The following is a 20,728-nucleotide window of genomic DNA, read 5'->3' as shown; positions in this document are numbered from 1 at the left end:
AACTGAGGAACAAAAGCCACCTTTAACCTTAAATTAGTTTGAATTTAGTTTAGGGAACACTGATTTGGCTGATGTACTAACAGCAGTTGCTGGGGCTCCCACAGTCTTTTAGAGACCCACTTCAGAAGTTGCCCATTACTCACAGTGTTACTTCACTTCTGCTGTTGTTTCAGACTCAGGCCGGTGATTCAAGTAGAAAGTAAAAGTGTCAAAGAAAGTCTAGTAAAGCATAGCAGGTTTGAGCCAATGCACTAACAGACAAGTGGGCAGAGCACCAGCACCACCCCTGACATCTGGGCTGAGCTGCAGGAGTGGAGGAACACTGTAATAGAACAGAGGGTGGAGCTGACAGTGTCAGTGTCAGGCAGACACAGTGGCTGACGTGTGGCACTTAGTATATCTGTGGTAAACAGACGCCTTTCATTATGTTTTCAAAATGTTTTCAATTTTTTTCTCATTTTGTCGCCATCACGACTATGACTACACCATTTATTACAGCCATTTCCTTGACCTGGATTTTTCTAATTTGAGGTCATGGACATTTATCCATAACACACGGTATTATGGCCCAGAGAGGATCTGTGGTATTATGAAGTTATAAAGCCTAGAAAGTCAACACTTCAAGGTTCAACTTCAACTTCAGGTTCAAGACTGAACCAGCCAAGAACAAGTGATATCGTGCGGGTGTCAAAGTGGTGTGTATGTGCATTTCCATCGATTTCAGTTATATTTTCCTTGATAGATTAATGATGAATAACAGACAGCACCATCAGGCCAATTCTGAGAGTGAAGGAGAGCTAGAGAAAGCTCAAATAAATATACTGTATAGATTGATACAGTAATATTTTCAACAAAATCAAGCAAGAATGATAAGTCAGGATGGTACGTCAACGGTAACAGTACACAAGGACAAAGGTGAGGAAGAGGAAAAAAATGTCCTTGTCAAACTTTGGGAATGAAAGTCCATTATTACGGTGTTAGTGAGATAATTCCCCTTTTGCAAATAGCCAAATACATTAAAACTACTGTAGCTTGACCAAAGCCAGTGAGATGGTCACTACTTCATAAATACTAAATACATCATGAAACAGTAACATGGGCCTAGAGTACCCCTCATAAAATTCAAAATAGTTGGTATAGTGAATAAGAGATGGTCAATAGGAACGCAAATCAAATTCTCAGAGGTAGAAGCTAATTATATAGATATCAGGAAGCAATATTTATCATAAAATTATAATATTATTACATTACACCAGGAGAAGAAACATTGTTTATGGCTGTTCCTCAATGTTTTTTTCTTTGTCCCACCCCCCACCCCACCCCCCGGGGAACATGTTAGGAATATCATGCAGTCCAACAAATCCTTGCGAGTCAAGTGTGGATAATATTTCTGTAACATTACCATTCTGCCTTCCTTCCTGCTTACTTTCCTTTCGTATCCCATCCTTTCTCATCTTCACTGCTCTTCTTTTCTACTCTCCTTTCCACATTTCTCTCGTCTCCTCTCATTTCCCACCTGTTTCTATTACATATTGATCCTGTATGTACAGTATAAATGAATTTTGTCTGCTATGAATTTATGGGGCCCTCTGGCATTCATGAATTTATCCTCCTCCATCTCCACTCCTAAATATTCGGTTCCCCCAAGGTAGTTTGAAGAGCTTTGCACGTCTTCACGGATGGCAATATGCCAACCGCACAAAGCCTGAGAATACAACATATTAAGCCTTGCCCACACACGCAGACACACACATACAAACAAAGAGTCACACAGGCGCAGGAACACGAACACACACACACACACACACACACACACACACACACACACACACACACACACACACACACACACACACACTCGGGGGGAATGAGACAATATAACATTATAATCATGGTTGGCTGTAGTATGTTTTTTTTCCCTCAAATCTGTGCCTCAGGCCTTTCCATTACTGTAATGCCTTATACTTCCTATTCGGACTGTGCAAGTGACCTTGTGTGTGTGTGTGTGTGTGTGAGACTGATGGTAATTCTGCATCTCAAAGGAACTGATGTTATTACTTCTAGCTGAGCTGATGAGTGTGAATGCATGCATGCTTGCAACGCACACACGCATGCACGCACGCACGCACACACACACACACACTTCTGTTTTAGAAGTGGCTGAATTTATGCAGCCTGTGGCTTTGTCCTATTTTGCAATGAGCCTTGCTTCTCACTGAAAATTCTGTGGGATGACACATTTCCTTGGTGGTATCAAATGTACAAATATAATAAAGGAAGTGCAAAAAAAGATGGAGAGCAAGAGCCCAAAGCCAACTGATGAGTTATTCTGGCATGATGTATACATGTTTTGTATACTGTTATATACTGTTACTGAACTGTTACAGAAGGAAAAGCCACAATGCATTCAGTATACAAAGGAGATGAAAGAAGCAATGACAACATGGAATGAGGTTTTGATATTAGTTTGTACTACTGGACTCAATGAAGACTACAGCTTTATGTGAAGGAGCAGGAAAAACGCATTGTATTTTCTTCTAACAAATATCTAAATCAACGTCATGTCAATACGTAACTCCATTTAGGATTATCTTGCCTTCATGTTACTTGTCACTGTCCAAAAGAATACAAGAAGATGCCAAGAGCTAATTCATGCTGTCATGTTTTCTTGAAGCTATAGTAACATATCAAATTCATCAAAATCCCTACTTACGTCTTTTGTCTTTTCTTGCAACGAAACAGTACAAAACAAATTTCCTCACTTTATTGCATGAGGACCTCTTAGGAAATTAGATTTCTCTGTGTAACACTGGAGAAGGTGATTATTGTTTCCATGGAAACAATGCTGGTGCCCAATATCCGCTAATCAAGAGGGTGATCAGATGATAGCACCTTCAACACACATACTCAAAGACAAATACCTATACTCACCAGGTACAAAAAGGAGAGTTTTTCACTGGCTTTGGTTTATTGGATTATTTCATGGTGGAAATGAGGTGTGATTTATATTTGGGCTCATCAAAACATGCTTTGGTCCTGCTGTCGAGGCAACATTTTCCAGCCCCGCTGTAACAAGGCTATTGTGTACTGTAACTCTAACAAATGAGTGATGAAAGTAAAAGAGAAGAGAGTTGGAGAGTTAATGAGTAAGTAAAAGGAAAGCGATTGGAAAATTAGATCACGGTCCCTGCCGGAATCACAACTAAGTACTCTCTATTAAGGCACACACAGAACACACATAGCATTAAGGAGACACCCACAGTCTAATCTGGAGTGGTTCTCTCAAAGGCCTCATCTTCTCTTCAGTTTCATCTTCTGTCTCTGGATGAGAGGTGGAAGTGGATGAAATGACAGCTGTTTCCTCAAAGGGGAGAAGGATGTCTCGGCAGGACACAATCAGCCTTGGGGCAAGTTCTTGCCGTCTCATTCTCGCTCACACACACACAGGTTTCAAACATGTGTGCCTAACAGACAGGGTTCTCCTGTACTTGTTACTCTGTCTCCAATCAGGGAAGAAAATTTACTTTAATGACCTTGAACCCACGTAGAGAGAACGAGGTCATGAGGAGAATGTCAGGAGATTGGACACTATCAGAGGTGTGAAGCCACCACCACCTCCCCTTCCAACATCTACTTTTCCTTTTTTACTGAACCTGCCACTTGGGGTTTGTAGAAATAATCCATTGGAAATTACAAGCTGGTAGTTTAATGCCCTAAATATATCCCTCTTACAACACATTCACACAAAACACCACCACATACAAGTTAAAGTTCTCTGCATCTGAACACATATTTTAACACACAGTCCCAAAAAACATCCTGCTACGCAAATTAAAGCTTTTTTGTTGAAGTGTAGAAAGTAAACTCACACTGATGACCCTGGACATATTCTACTGGAAAACTTATTAGCAAACAATTGTTAACATTACAGACACACTCAAAGCATAAACAGAGCCACATGGGCATCCTATTGGGGTGTTATTACTCATCACCTGTGAAATATCCAGCATTATTTGCCTTTTGGCCTCCTGAGAAAAACAAATACCTGGGTCTCATCGGCTTCTGGTATGTTAGGCTCTCAGTATTTCCCTTTCTCTGGCATTCTGTACAAAAGAAAACTTGTGACTTCGCTTTTGGTGGTTTTAATGGATTAGTTCAGTTTCGACACAATATTTGTGTGACACACAGTAACAAAAACAAACTAAAACAAATGAGCTAAAACTAAGTCATGGTTTCCATTGAGTAAACTTACTGTTTTTGTCAATGGAATCTGGCTGCTTTAAAGAAAGTGATAGAATTGCTCTTTCTGGTTAAACAAAAAGGATCTTACAGGTCTGTCTCTGTAGGGATCCTTTCCGTTATGTTGTCAGACATTTAGAATAACAATCTGAGCCTGTCAGTGGCAAAAACAGACACTTCCAGTGGGTGTACTTTAGTGGGGGAAAGTTGCCCCCAAGGATTACATTGCAGCCACTGCAGCCTGCTTCACGGTCGCCGGCTAAGGCGATCTACTGGACCAATTTCAAAATTGTATCTTCGAGTCATTTTGAACCCAAAATATTTAAAAATATTGCCCTGGTTGAAAAATACCCTTAAGATAATATGGTTTATATTTAGACAACAAGGTGATATGGTTTTATTTGAAAGTAGATGTGGAATTTTTCACGTCACATTCTTACTGTGGTAAATATCAGGTGGTGCATGTGACGTACAAAAGTTCACCTAATCACGCGGTTTCTAAGGGAGTTTCTCTGAGGACTCTTCCCATTACTGCTAACAGCTCAGGAAAAAAATCAAAGACTGATCCATTCTTGACACAAAGTGTGCCTCCTGGAGTGTGGCCCCCTGAGTGGTTGGCGGCCCAGTTTGCTAAAACAAAAAAGAAAAATCTTCACGGTTCACATGGACCTGTTCAGATCAGGTCAAGAGGCACTATATGAATACATTTATTTGTATTTGCAGATTTAATTGTATTAGAATTAGAAGTCATCTGTTTACGCCATACTGTATGTTGTTTTGCATTCAAATCTCATTTCTCCCTGTCTTTGTATTGTGTAGCTCATTTGTGTGTTCTCCTATTGAAATATAATTTACACCGGCAAGATACAGCTTTCTGTGATTTACTATATGCAATCATCAGCCTCAGACTGTTAAAATGTTAAATGGGTTAGAAGCCGCAAATGAAAAGATCAGTTGAGTAAGTCTTTATGGTTTTACCTTCAAGCATATGCCTGATTATATGTCTGAATAAGCTGTTGCTAAACAGTTTCATAAACAGACTATCCCCGCTGGGGAAAGAAAAATAGATTGCATAGTCTTTGTAAGAACCTCTCTTTTCTCTCTCTCACTCTCTCCTTCTTAGTGTGTGCGCATCTGCATGTCTCTCCCCAGTATATCTGCCATTAAGAGGGACTAAGCATTTCATTACAAGTCTACTGAGCTCCCACTGTGTCATTGAAGCCACAAACCAGTGTGGCTTTCTTTCTTAGAGATACTAATAACAGAATCAAAGGAGGGAGCTTGTGTTTGAGTGTGCGAGTCTGTGTTTGTGTGTCTGTATATTCTAGTAATACTGATGTAATCGCAGGCTCAAGCCCAATTAGCCTAGAGGGTAACTCTGTAATAATCCCTACCCCTGGGCATAATGGCCTATTAAAGCAGCAGTGGACAGAATAAATGAGTGTGTCTAAGAGAAAGAGAAAGAGAGAGAGAAGGAGAGAAAGGGGGAGAGGCAGGAAATACAAATAAAGCAGGAAGGGAAGGGTAAGAGAGGTGTTAGGATAGGAGTGAGAAAATATAAGGGCCATATAGAAGGCAGACAGCTGAAAATAAATAAAGAAAAAAATCTCATTTTTACCCACTGACTAATACTGATACTAACACCAATACCTTTATGGAAACTGATGCCTAGGGCACCAATTTCCATAAACACTTATAGTTAGAAATGTTGATTTATTTAGTATATTGAATGCCATAAATGTAACACGATGCTAAAAATAGGATCTCATAGCTCCAGTTTCAAAACATCCTAAATGTGAATTATTTGATGGAAACCCTCCTCTGGCATTGGACTGCTTGTTAGTGTTGTTGGGCTCAAGACCGCATAAATCAACACCATGCCAAGGAAGAGTCTGTGGAGAGGTGAGATCTAACACAGATATAATTGTTTTGATGGGACAATGCAATTGCTGTGCTAATGCTTTAAAAGTAAAGACAGTAGTGTGGAATTATATCAAAATATAAGCATAATAGTGTAGAGTATAATCCATGCTAATAGTCTGTATCACAGAAGATCCTTAGATGTTCAATATGTCCTGTATGTATCAGCATGTATTCAGCAACTTTCCAAATGTGAACATTGTCTTAAACTGCACCAAACACTCAAACCAACAGCCACACCCACATATGCAAGAAGTCAGCTGAACTATAGCTCAAAAATTCCGACATTGCTCTTCACCCAATCCTTGTTACTAGTGTGCATGAAAATTCCTCATATTGCCATAGTAGATTTATGAGCTAAACGGCACAGCTTTGCTTTTAAATTGTGTGGTGTGCGTTTATGGGAAACAAACTCACCTGACGATAAGTCTACCCTGTTGTTGCTGGTCGCCTTCGTCACATTGATGTGAACTACAACCTTGCTGTCCTCCAGGGAGATCTCCAGTGTGCCGTCATCAAGATTACTGAAGAGGAGGAGCCCATCCGGGTTCCACGTGCGGAACTGGAAGCTCACAGATATTGTGTTGTGATTGGCTCGACCTGGCAGCTGCAGGAAGCTGGTGGCATTGAAAAAGACCGGAAAGGTGTGGGTCTCCACACAGGAGAAGGACAGGTTACGCTGTCAAGACACAGATTCAGAGAGAGAGAGAGAGAGAGATGCCAACAAAGAGTGACAATAGGAAATGATCAACTGGTCTCCAAAGATAAAAGTCAAAGCTAATTCCTTGAACGTGGGCTTGTTTGTGAAGTTGTGTGAATGTTTTAAATGCCCCAACGTTTTAGGAAATCATGTATTCATTCCACAGGCTTTTGTTGCTTTGAATCTAGCTTGTGTGTGTTTATCTTCAGATGTTCCCGACTGATGCTAGATTCAAAGAATGATCTTGCTTGTATACAAAGTGCCTCTTTTTGGATCACCCTGTGTTTGAAACCAGGTTTGAACGGTGACCTGTGCAATGTTTATTTGATGGAGGAAAACAAACACTATTGTGGGATTTAGGCACTAATTAACATTGAGCTCCTCTAACCTTGTGCTGTTAATTAAATCATTTGCAACCACACAATAACTAGCTGCCTTACCAACAACAGATGATTCCTGATTGCCTCTGCTTGTGTGTGTATGTGTCTCTGTGTTTGTGTGTGAGTTTCTGAAATTTGAGAGCACATCTGTTTTGATTAGAAATGAATGGCTGTGTTAATCAGAGAGAATTAGAGGTGCAGCTTTAACGAACTTGATTAGTGCCTTCATTTGCTCAATCAGTTCAGCAGAGATCGAAGAAGATACGAAGATGTCGAGAAAAAACAGGGGATTGGGACATACGACAGCTCTGAGACTCTGCAGTCTCACAAAGGCTGTTCAGAAGGCAATTTTAAAGATGGCAAAACACTCAATGTCCTGACGTTACATCCAGCAGTCATCCAGAGTGTCATGAATTTGATAAGTAGCAGCAAGGTTTTTAAAATGTTCCTTATTCTGTTGTGATAGGTTGAAAACAAACTGTTCCATGGCTGTTATTTGTGAAATTCTCTCTTTGTGGGTTACAGGGAAATGACAGCAATGATGTAAAGAGGGAGCACAAAGACAGGAGGCAAACACATGGAGGGGCCACTGATGGGTCAGCTGTATCTGATTAATTATGAATCTGTTAAACTCTTTTGGTACAGGTGAATAGTTTGCCCCCTCGCTCAGGTCAGATGCAGAGTTAGTGTGACAATAATGAGCATGTTCAGTATTCAGCTGCCTTTATGAGCATGTTATTTCAAGCTCTTCAGATTTACGTGTTTGCTACTGAGTTGTGTTGTGTTTATATACATGTGTATGTATACGAGAGCGCCCCTTACAAAGCTGGAGGTGTCTAGCTTCTTTCGGCGGGCCAGGTCTGTAATGTTGTCTCCATTGTAGTTGATGCTCTCCATGCAACCTTTAAAGTTCTTCCTTCCTCCTCCGACTGGCTTCCCGCTGTACGGCATCCCCCCAAAACTCAACTAGAAAAGAACAGAAGGCAAAGAGGTAAAAAGGGATGGATAGTGGAAAAAATATACATTAGGACTATATGTTTCCTTCCAGTTTCATTTATTCATTATCTATACCGCTTATCCGTAATGGTCACGGAGGGGCTGGAGCCAATCGCAGCTGACGTTGGACGAGAGGCGGGGTACAGCCTGGACTGGTCACCATATAATCATTCATGCTCACATCTGTACCTACAGGCAATTTAGAGTCACAAATTACCATGACCTGCATGTCTTTGGACTGTGGGAGAAAGCTGGATTACCCAGAGAGAGCTGACAGCAGCCATGGGAGGACGAGCATGCAAAGTCAACACAGAAAAGCCCCAGCCAGCCACTGGGTCCAATCCTGCTCTATTCTGATTATTGTTGAGCCATTCCCACCACAAACGGTGACTACGGCAGCAACAGGCAAATGTCTAATGAGAGAAACTGCAACAAATCCAAAAATAGGTTGCAAAATGCATTCTACAGGTCTGCTACTGTTCAGTTTCTATGGACAGTTTAAAGCCAGACTACAAGAAATCATCTACTGTTCACATTAAAGACAGCCTTACAAGAGCCGAGTAAAAGACTGATGCTTTGCTTTTAAAAACCACCACCAAAACAGGTATCAAACTGACTTGATATGAAATGCCATGATAGTCACAGATAGTCAAACACCTTGATATTTATCATATACATCTATATAATGTGACCACTGCAGTGGGAGACACCATTACAGGAAGAAGACCGTGGTTTGTGAGGAACAGATGCCATGAGAGGAGAACTGAGGCGAGGGAATGGAGGCTAATAAAAAGGCATCTGGTGGGAAGCGCTGAAGGACACAGAACAGATGAAAATATAAACTGCGTTTCATATTTTTCTACAGTTGTACATGTGTTTTTTTTTTCTTTCAGACACAGCTCTGAGCTCTGAGGGAAGCCAAGATGATGGAGGGTGGTGTGCAATTACTAGTCGATACGTGTCTGTCTATCTGTATGTGTGTACGGGTGCGTGTGCGTTTGTATCTGTCTGTGGTGACGCTTCAGTAGTCTTAGTAATTACTGCCAAGGGTAGACACAAATGCACCCGGATATTTAGTCTACAGGCTTAAATGGGAGCAGAAAACGTACAGACGTGCATGCACATACATGAAAACACACACACACACACAAGATGGAGATGGAGTGTGAGTACAGTGGAACACTTTGAGTAACGCCTGGACAAAATTTTGCTATCTGCAGAGAGACTAAGTCAGGCAATAACACTGCTGGGATCTATTCAGGGTTTACCACAGACACAACACTCTCACACACACAACCACCTGATTCACCCTGTTGTATAGATTCCCCTGAAGATCCCTTAATTCAACAGCTTCAGTTTAATTGGGCTGTGGTTTGTCCTGCCCAATTTCTCAGTATCCTACTTAACACTGGAACAGATCATCCATATCAGCAATGCCTGCTAAAGGTCACACACTAACACACAAATATATCAATACACACACAGACAAGCACATGCATGCAGCCTAGCATGCAGCTGCACATGCACGCTCAAACACACATTACACACAAGCGCATCTCATGTCCATTATGCATTCCAAAATCAATTTCCTGTGTTAAGTATTATTAGCTGGACTCTTTGCGTTCCATTACTGACTGACATTAATTATGTGAATTATATGGATTAGCAGTATAGAATAGTGTAAAACCTATATCTAATTTCCGGTGTGGTATCAATGTGCTGCTCAGAGGAGGCAAAGCTACCATCAGTGATGAGCAGTTGTTTAAAATGCAGTTGCAAAATCAGTAAAGTGAATATGAACTGGTGATGTGATCCAAATAGAAACGCTAAGGTTACAAGAAGCTGAAGAAAACAAACTGCAGGGTAAAGAGAGACAATTTTAAGTAAAGACATTGTCTCTCACAGGCTTGAAATGATGAGACGGCCTTGTTGAGACTCCCAGCAGTTTGGGGAGGAGGGGTTCAGATTTTATCTGAGAAACGCTCCTATTAGCAGATACATTATTCCGTGCAGAACATCAGGACCGCCAAAGGGTCCAAAACCAGAAATCTCACTCAGTCGAGAGCAACTTTAAGTTCCAAAATACGAATACGCAACACCTCAAACACTGATGAACTGAAGCCTGCAAGCTACTTCAGGCAGACAAATCAAGTCCACACTCATCTTGTATACTCCTTTCTTTGTGGCATCCAATACATCCTTTTTATTATCAAGGCATACTTATACCATCAGCACTCTGCACACACTTTTGTTACCCTGCTCCCTTTCTGCTACTGCAGCTGACACTGCTGCTGCTTCTGTTCAGAAACTTTGCTTCCTCCCCTGCATCCACCTGCAGGCTCTGCGTGAAAGATAACCTAGAGGGGAGGTTAGTATCATCACATTTCCTTGTGGGGAGAGATGAGGTCAGAGCCTAGAAGCCAAATATTAGCATTGAATATATTCTATATTCACATAATCTATTCTATGTAAGGTGGTGACTAAAATATTCATCACCCCAAATATTCTGCCAGTAATAGAATGACCATAGAGCCATTGTATACTGCTGCTGGTTATAGTTGTGCAAAGTATCAATATAGGCTAATTAATACTTTATACCTCATTTATCTTTAAATGGAACACTACACTGTGTGGGTAATATCTTTTTTCAATTTCCTTTACCAACTATTTATTAGTTAACTATAATATAAAGCAATTAAATTAAATTGAATTAAATTAAATAAAACAGTTATTTTTTCTTTGCTACACTATTCACATGCACTAACATTAGAACGGGCTTAATAATGCATGGTACTAAAATAAAATATAATAAACACTTTGTGGGCAAAAGTTTGTAACAACTCAGCCATTAATGTGACATGTGATATGTGTGGAAAACTGAAAGGGGAAAAACACATCAAACATGAAGGTGTTTTGGGATGTTGGAGAGGTCGGTGGGCATGTGCCACATGTGCCAAGCAAAACCAGAGGAGGTCTGAATGGATGCAAATGAAAATTCATGCCAAGAATAGCCCCACATTTGCCTCAGCTCCGCCACCTCCCACTGGGAGAAGTGGGTTTGTCTGGAGCCAGAAAATGACCAAATAGTATTGCAGAGTATAGCAAGAACTGTGCTGCTGCTGGCTTGCACCTTCAAGACAATAGGGCCCCATATGTGATATAACACTAAACAAATCAACTTGACATAAACCTTTGTTTCCCTAAACTTAAATGAGAGTTTACTAACCTAAATGGACATTGTGACTACCTGCTGAACTAGCAGGCTACTTAGCAGATACTGTGCTGTTGCATAAAAGCTACAATGGGTTAAGAAAGTAAGTATTCTTCTGTTAAACTAAAATGAATCTATTTGGTCTTTAAACAGTAGCGAGTCACCTTTATAACGAGCAGCTGACACACACACACACACACACACGCAAGCATGACTAAGGCAAAGCTAAATTAGCTGAATAAAAAACATTTCAGTCATTCACTGCTTCCATTGTCTAACCAGGGCTTTTCATATAATTGAACTTACCCATGACTGCTTATCAATGCAGTCACAGCTAAGTCACAATACAGTAACAATACAGCTGTGAAATCAATGGCACCCACAGGTTGTGTTATTAACATGATGTCAAGCTGATATGTCTGATAAAGAATTTAGTGTAGTGCATGCTTAAGTAACAAATATGATTTGTACAGTTGCACGCATGACATATTTCCCTGTCACCTCCTCTGTCTGTGTTTGGACCTGCACATTATGGACTGTATGTTTTATTTTTGGGTTTAATTATTTCCTTTATTCATTTCAAAGGAGAGGCTACCATTCCAGTCTGTATACTCATTGTACTTTACTTCTCACCTCGTAGTCCAAATCCAGATGGTCAAACTCTCCGTTGGTCCTGAAGTGCTGAGTGTGTCTGTCCAAGGTGAAGTTGACATTACGACGGTAGCGTTCTATCACCACAGAGTGCCAGTGATTGTCATCCAGGAGGCTGCCGGTGGTCACAGAGGTGTGACCCAGAATAGAGCCATACTGATTACTGCCTGCAGTGAACATATTAGAATAATGGGAGTTACAGAAGCACAGGCACTGGATGCTGTAAATGAACTAGCATGTTTCGACAAAAAAGTTAAATCAAAATATGGGGAGTAAAACATATGAGAAGATGTTAATTACACTTCACAAGGAACATGTTAATTACATTTCACAAGGAACATGTTAATTACACTTCACAAGGCTAAAGAGCAACTCTTTAAAAATTAAAGTGGCATGGATATTCTTGGCAGCTTAACAAGAACCAGTGAATACATAATTTATTATTTATAAAAGTATTATTTTATTTTCTCTGGTAGGGATTTTTAGTGCTTCACTGAAGGGAAATCAACTACACCTTGCCATTGGGTTCTCTAAAGGTGTTTTGTCCATTTACATATAGCTCCTCACAACTATGAAAATATACAAGTTTACAGGTTGATTTAAATTCACAGCACATAGCCCAAACGGATTCTGCTCTTTGTACATTTTGTTTCAGAAGTTTGCAAATTAAGTCATCCTCGCACACACACACACACACACTTTGAAATACAATTTTGGTACTGTTTCCTGCCAATAAAAACACACCTTACATTATTTCAACAGGCCAAATTGTCATTTTACAGTAATAGACTTCATTTAGTTGTAACAATGCATACAGGAATGCATCTCTATTGCCTCTGTGCTGCATGTATCCTTAAAGGTTAAAGGTTGATGCCGCACGTGCTTATGGATTGTTGTGCCTGTTGTTTACAGTGTAAAGAATAAAAAACTGTGCCTGGGCACTTTATCTTTGCTCTAAGATAATATCTTGACAGACAGGGCATATATTTTGATTACAACAGTTAAGGATTATTGCCAAGTCTATAATGATGGTATTATCTTTTGACCAGTCAAGGCGCTGCAAACACAACCAGTGTTCTGCAGCTGTACGCAATAGACTGAGACTGTATTAAATCCAAGGATTGGAGCTGGGCTTTGTTATAGCTTGGCCTTGAACATATCACTGGATACTTCATGTCCAGTATTTCAGGACTGCTTGAGTTGTGCTTTGAGTAATATGGTCATGCATATCCACTTGAAATTTTGGATATCAATATAAGATAAAACACACACACACACACACACACACACACACACACACACACACACACACACACACATATATATATATATATATATACAGTACATTTATATATATATATATAACTGATTGATTGAGACATCTGCATAAAAACATGCAAAGAGAGAAACTGTGTCGAAAGAAATGACATGCATATGTTGCCTACCCAGGTTTATCTGCATCAGAAGCTTGGCCCTGCGAAGCTCCAGTGTGATATAGTCTCCCTGTTGGCCTTCCCCATGCAGAATTACACCCTCGCTCTCTGATGTCTTGAACCTCAGCGCAATCACGTCCTTAATAATTTTCATCTTCTTCACCTGCACAAATTTGAACAAACAGCATGAAATCCACATGGTTGCTTAACACCACAGGTGACTCATTTTCAATTGAAACATTGTTAAGAAAAAAATAACTTTTAACTTTAGAATTGTAGCACTTTACCAGGTGTCTCTTCCTTCTCATAGATAATATATCATATTATCTATTTCCCATCATATTATATTGCTATTTGATGATTTTAGGGATCTAACCTTTATGTGCTAGAATGATCTTTTATAGAACAGAATAGAATATCAAGGTAGTAAATCAAGTACCTTAAAACGATAGGAGATTACACCCTGTCCATCAAAGTTGATCACGCCCGCCCCTAAAACAAAAGAAAGAAACGGGAAGAAGAATAAACAGGTTAACACAAGAGAAAGAAAGACAGTGTCAGAAATAGGCCAGATTGAAAAGGGTTAGTGGTTAGTGAAATAATGACCTCATTACAAGTTGACAAAGAGCAGACTAAAGCCCACACTCTTTTAAGACTGGTTCAAAAAAATCAGTAGTTAATGAGAAAATCATTACAAAATGAGGGGAAAAAAATGCTTTGTTAAATATGTACTTCTAGCTGCAGTTATATCAACAACACACCTTCAATAGTAACAGTAATGCCAGAAAGCTTAGCCAGGTGTGCTATATGCCAACAATAGAAATGTAATAATACATTAACTGGCTGAACTCGCCATCTGAATGCTTAGAAGGCTTGTGCATTGCATTCTTTACAGGTTACTATTGCTGCAATCAAGATTTCATTGTTTAGAACAATATTGTTTTTCATGGAACACATTTAAACATTTAGTATGAAAAGCACAGGTATAAATAAAAACTTAATTATGTCTGAATTCCATTTATCTCTGTTTAACGTCTGACATGACAGTGTGACAACACTGTCATGGCTTTCTGGGATAACTGAATAAAACTGAGCCATCGCTAATACAAATGGCTATAGCGCTTTTACCCAAAGTGCTTTACACGGTTTTTGCCGCTCATTCACTCTCACACACTGATAGCCACAAGCGAGCGACCACGCAGGGCCCTGGTAAACCATTGGGCTCAAGGACAATTCAACATGTAGACAGGAGGAGGTGGGGGCTGAACTGCCAACCTTGTGAGCAGAGGACGGCCTGCTCTACCTCCTGAGCCAAAGCCGCCCCTATAGCACCTGTGCTTTTCCAACTGTGACAAGTCAAAATGTCTGCTGCAAAAAAGGCCTGTGGCAATTCTTATATTGAACATATACTTGCAGAACAGATCCACATATAAAACACGTTCGTGAACAGTGACACTAAATGTTTACTATTGCATTGTCATGTATCAAAGGCTCCTACAGAATTATTTGGGATGAAAATTCACAACAATTTTACACATAGCAACTTCTTGAAAATGAAATAGGGTGACTGAAAAGATTTTTGATATAATGTAAATTGCAAATCCGCCCTGCTTCCATCTTAGCAGAGGTTGAACTAGGTACAATACTTATACACAGGTACAAAATATCTTTAGTTGACAAGCAGCAGGACATTTGCAATGCAGTTAACACCAAATTACACACTGTGAATGTAAAAATGAAGCATAGACAGGCAGGAAGGAGAATTTTCAGAACTTGAGAGAAGAAATAAAGTGCAATGCTTGAGGCCCTCTTCAGTCTTACTATCATCACCTAAACTGTTCAAGTGGTTAGTGTCTGTGCATATGTCTGTGCAGTGTGGTTAGTTGGGGGAAGAAGAGACAAGTGTGCAGGCCATGACAGAATAACAACGCTTCGGAAAGATCAAATCCTCTTGTATGTAGGCACACTGTGTGTAATCACACTGTCCGTCAATCTTTCATGCTCTCTTGTTTTGTCACTTATACAAACACGTGCACACGCATGATGAACACCTGAGGAGGTGGAGGGATTGGACACAATTATATCTTTTCCCTTTGTTTCCTTTGTTCCAACTTCAGTGCTTCCTCAATGATCCAATGCTGCCTCTCAAGAATTACTTTTCTTCCCATCTCTGTCACCGCTTTACCCCTCACTCCTGTCCTCACACTAGTTCTTCCTCTCTTTTCACTTTCATTTTCCTCTGTCATTCCCATCTCTTCTCACTTTTATTTCTTTTGCTTCTCTCTCGACACTCTCTCTCTCTCTCTCTCTCTCTCCCACCAGCTTCTTCTGTCACGTTTATCGTGCAAACAGTGGTGGCAGTTGACAGTTTTCCAATTGTTTCATGAGATATTGCAGATCTAGGTGTGCTGCTCAGAAAAGGGTTGCCAGCTCAGTTGAGTGCTTGATATCAGGAGGGAGACTTTATGGAGGATGGAGGGCTTTTCCACTACCTGTACACTGTGGGATGCGGAGAATGAGAGAGAAATGGGGAGAGAGGTTGACCCACTGCAATGCAGAGTAACAGAGGGTGACTAGTTGCTGTCTAGCCAGGGCAGCTGTGATGGCATGCACGCAAGGTGACTGAGGTTTTCAGACCCTGACCCAGGAGACCACTCCATTTTGGACCCTGACCCAGATGCTGGCTTTCCACCAGAGACTTGAATCGACAGAAGGGGATCAAGATGGAGAGAAGGAGATGGGAGGTTCAATCCAGACAGCTGCATATAATCTCTAACTAAACTATAAAGCTATTTATTAGGGTTTGAACCGTAAAAGTTGATTTCAGCATATTACCTGCACAATGGTGATTGTGTGTGATGTGTGGCGCTGAAAAGAAAAAATATGGCTGTGGCTGTTGATGGCATGCCAATGGCAAAAAAGTCACATAGCATTCACACTTGAAATCATAATAAAGTGAGCCTGATTTAATAAGTGTTACAATGCACGTTCACAATCATTATTCACTTCAAATGGCAACATATCAAGTGTTATAATTATTCTACATGTTTACTACACATGTTGTCTTTGTTTTGGCTGATTGTACAGTTTACAACAAAACAGTAGGACATGAAAGCTTTATTTGCTTTTCCGTTACAATAAAACATAGAAATTTCAAAATAAATTGTATCCATGGCAGTCACACACACTATGACCTACCTGCACTAAACCAGAGGATTTGCATGCTTTTCATATTAAAATACTAAATAAATATTAAAACTAAATATTTTTAGATGTTTAATACTCTATGCACCCCCCCCCCTCTTCCCCATACTTATTGCACCCCTGAGCCTGAAGGCTACAATGATTTTAGCTGCTTGTTTGGCCTCAGTCCTGCTCCAGAGAAATAGATGCTATCCATAAACAAATCTACATAAGCACATTGCTTAGACTTGACAGCTGATGATGGCAATACATCATCCTGACAAAACAGATTTAGAGTATTGTTGGCATAAATAGGCCACAGGTTGAAGTCAGATATGATGTGCTTGCATTCTTTTGAAATTCTACGTGCATGAGAGTGATTGTGTAGAGAATTAAACGTGTACTCTGTTTCTGTCTGACTTCCCTTTCTTTCACATACGGGCTCTACCATTTCCTGACTCATCTATGAAATAATTGATTTTCTGTTGATCCTGTGTTAATCAAAATGGAAATGAGCATGTGAATTCCACAGCACGGTGGATCACGACTCTCTTGTAGCTTCTAGCTCTGGCACATACACACACACATACACATGCAGCCATTCACTGCACAGCTCTGGATGAGTCATAACATGGTATTGCATTTAATTACCATACATTTTGAATTATCATCTACCACCAATATATTTGGTGATTATGCTGGGAACATACCATCTATATTTATCATCCTGCCTCTCCTCCTACTACTTCTCTTTTGTGCTATCTTCTTTCATCCTCTCTTCTTTGTCGTTGCTCAGCACTGTACTACTCCTCTTTGTCATCTTTGGATTGGGAAGCAGGAAAACATTTAGAGGAAGTTGATGCTAAGACAAGTGGAGAGCCAGGGAGTGAGGGATGGGTAGATGAACAGACAAATGTATGAGTTCTCATTTTCTGACTGAATGCTGAAGAAAGGAGCAGTGACAGCGTAATCATAAGAGAGCACTGTGGGCTTCAAAACACAGCTGACAGACAACTCTGAAAGATGACGCACCCGACCAGTGGGAGTGTGTGTGTGTAACTGTTTAGGTGTGTGTGTACAAGTCTCTCTCTCTCTCTCTCTCTCTCTCTCTCTCTCTCTCTCTCTCTGTCTGTCTCTGTTATCTCTGACATCGGAGTCGTAAGCATGTGTTCACCTGGTTGTGTATTTACTATGTGTCTCATCTGACAGATGTCAAGGCGTGGTGGACACAATCGTATCTGTCAGGAACATAGAAATCCTCTGTGCTTATTTGGCTTATAAATAAATATGTTCTCTCAATGGTACTGTTGTTTACCTCAAACGCAGTCTACCAAATGGTCTGTCTGTCCGTTTGTTAAATGACCGGATACCAGAGCCTGAAACATGTTTAAAAGAATACCTTGTTTTAATCTAAGACTGGAGAGCTAGAGAGGGCCCACATTTCATCAAGAGATATTTCAAACAGCTGAAACACATCTACATCTGGGAGTTAATCACAATAATCACAATGTTCTCCTACTGGCCCAAGAGCAGCTCCACTGGAGCAGGTGCTGGCTAAAGGTCGCGTCAGCAGTAGTGAAACTCATTATTTTTACTTGCCCAGATTTTGCTAAAACCTAAAAACCTAAAAAGTAATTCTACTGTTGTGGGGATTTTGGAGTGCAAATGCAAACGAGTCTTTTACGTTGTTGTTGTGTGCACAGTAACATTTTGAATGAAAGAAAACAATGTGAATTGTGTCAAAAATACTTGGACAGCAAAAGAAATTGTAACGTAAAGAGATGATATTTTTAATGAGTAAACCTCCGATGCATTCAGATGGCAATTACAACCAGTAGATATTGAATTTCATCAGACCCGTTACAGAGGCATTCGTAATACCATAGTAATACTGAGTGCACTGTTGGAAGACTACTGACAAGTCGGTGAGGCTGTGGAAGTAAAAAAATCAAAACATCTAATCTAATGTTTAGTCAGATTAGTCACTATATTTACTTTTACATTTAGCAAGCTAGTAACTAACAAAACGATGCTCAAAAACCAACTTGGATCAAACCCAATTAACCATTTTTTTCTGTTGTCTAATGTCAACTGGTAACTATTTCCAAAAATACATTGCAGACATAGACTGTATTTCAGGTATGTTACTCAGACCTGCCAAAATTCTTTTTATAACTCACATAACTAGTGGTGCTTGACAGCCAGCTTCACTGTTGTGTAAGCTCTTCATCATTCCTACATTTCTGTAAAGTTGAGAAATATCTTGTTGAGTCTTACTTGGGTGCGATGCTTTATACTGTAATTGGAAAGGTATGAATAAATATTGCTCATAAATTATGAAATGATCCGAGCAGGCCCTGTGCTGATTGCAACCTGTGTGAGTGTTTCTGCATCAGACTGAGGTTTTTGGAAATAAATAAAAAAAATCGTCTCTACCTCCTCTATTGGGTTATGGAAAAGCAAAGCATAACAGAATTGTCGTGGTGAACCTGCAAGACACTATTTAAAGTTTAAGTGGCTTAAAATAAGATGTACCTTTAAGAAAATGTCACATTAATGTGACACTGTGGGAGAATAAAGAGGTAGAAACTCTTCTAGTCAAAAAATAGCAACAGAAACAAGACTTTTTTAAAAGCACAAAAGCAGTCATGTGTAAGAGAAGTGATTTCCTAGTTAAAGTTGTTTGTGAGTGCATTGTGTTTTTGTTGGAGGAGGCAGGTGTTGAGTATAAACTTAAAGTGGGCTGGATGTCTGTGCTTTATTATTCTCTGCATTTGTTCATACAACGAGTGCATCTCTCTGTATTTGTACCGCATCTTGTCATCCTTATCATTACTGACTTGCTTTTCTTTTAACATGGGAAGGAAATGAAAGAAGGGAAATATAATCAAAGGGGGCGAGGGCTGACTGGAATGCAATACGCGCCCTTGCATTCACACACACACACACACACACACACACTCACAGACATATCCGCACACAGTGTAATCGCATCTCCGGAATGAAAGATGTACGTGTGTCACTTATAACAGTAATTTATGCAGAGCCTTAATTGAAAATTGTTATCAAAATCAATTTGGCAGCCTTTAATAGGATGAGAGCAAAGTGGCTGCAAGAGAGTCAGTTCCCTGGATGATACATTTGTTAGAAAGTGAGAGACAATGTGTAAGTGTGTGTGCATTTGTATGTGTCAGTTTGTAACTCTGCTTTGCATACTTCTGCACACTGAGTTTCTTGTGTGTGTGTGTGTATGTGTCCAGGTAGGCTTTCACACTGGGTTTGTGTTTGATTCCCGAACAGCATTAGCTTATGATGAAGAAGAACCCATTGTGACTGAAGCTGACAAATCATCATTAAGCTCTCCCCATGGATCCATTATTATAGATACTTGTTCCAAACACTAGGCTTCTCAGAAATACTTACTCAAGTACTGGAGTGAATACATCTAGATACCTGTTGTAAGTGAGTGTTCTAATATCACTGACTCCTGCTCCACACAAGCCACTGTAAAACTATTAATATGTATTATAAATTACTATAAATAAATAGCAACATCCTTATCCTTGTTATTATGTCTTTGATAATGTGTGATAATTGTATATGGTGTGTGTGTGTGTGTGTCTGTGTGTCCACTTACAGTAGGAGCAGCCGTAGACTTCTATGCGCATACCAATCCGTCCCTCCTCGCTCCAGTCCAGCGGGACAAGCCTCAGGAAGCGCGCCACGATTCCCTGCTGCAGCTCATGGCGAACTGCGCTTTCCGAATTAGAGTTCCCAGAGAAGGCCTGCGAACACAAACACACACAGGCACTAAATAAATTTATGAAATTAAATACATCAAAGCCACAAGCCTGCAGTCAAACAAGCAGCTTCGGGACTAGGAGCAAGAGTATTTGTTCCACTCACCACATCCTTCCCTAAAGGTGCACACTCACAAAACATACAAAATAATTATGAGTCTACATATCTATGCCCGCCATAAGACAATCTAACTGCAGGGGATTTGAAGAGAGGA

The 20,728-nt window shown here is 40.1% G+C and overlaps 1 protein-coding gene across 1 annotated transcript in view; it reads right to left on the bottom strand.

Moving 5' to 3' along the window:
- Positions 1–20,728, bottom strand: part of cntnap2a (contactin associated protein 2a) — a 319,930-nt gene that overhangs the window by 124,221 nt on the left and 174,981 nt on the right. The window contains exons 4-9 of the mRNA XM_070852601.1: positions 20,351–20,498; positions 13,970–14,022; positions 13,543–13,693; positions 12,080–12,264; positions 8,062–8,205; positions 6,577–6,838 (exon numbers count right to left, since the gene is read on the bottom strand). Coding sequence (XP_070708702.1) covers positions 6,577–6,838; positions 8,062–8,205; positions 12,080–12,264; positions 13,543–13,693; positions 13,970–14,022; positions 20,351–20,498 — 943 coding nt within the window. The remainder of the gene's footprint in view (positions 1–6,576; positions 6,839–8,061; positions 8,206–12,079; positions 12,265–13,542; positions 13,694–13,969; positions 14,023–20,350; positions 20,499–20,728) is intronic.

The sequence above is a fragment of the Pempheris klunzingeri genome, chromosome 21 (assembly GCF_042242105.1).
Source record: "Pempheris klunzingeri isolate RE-2024b chromosome 21, fPemKlu1.hap1, whole genome shotgun sequence".
NCBI classification, from domain to species: Eukaryota; Metazoa; Chordata; class Actinopteri; order Acropomatiformes; family Pempheridae; genus Pempheris; species Pempheris klunzingeri.
This window is presented reverse-complemented; position numbering and strand designations above follow the sequence as displayed.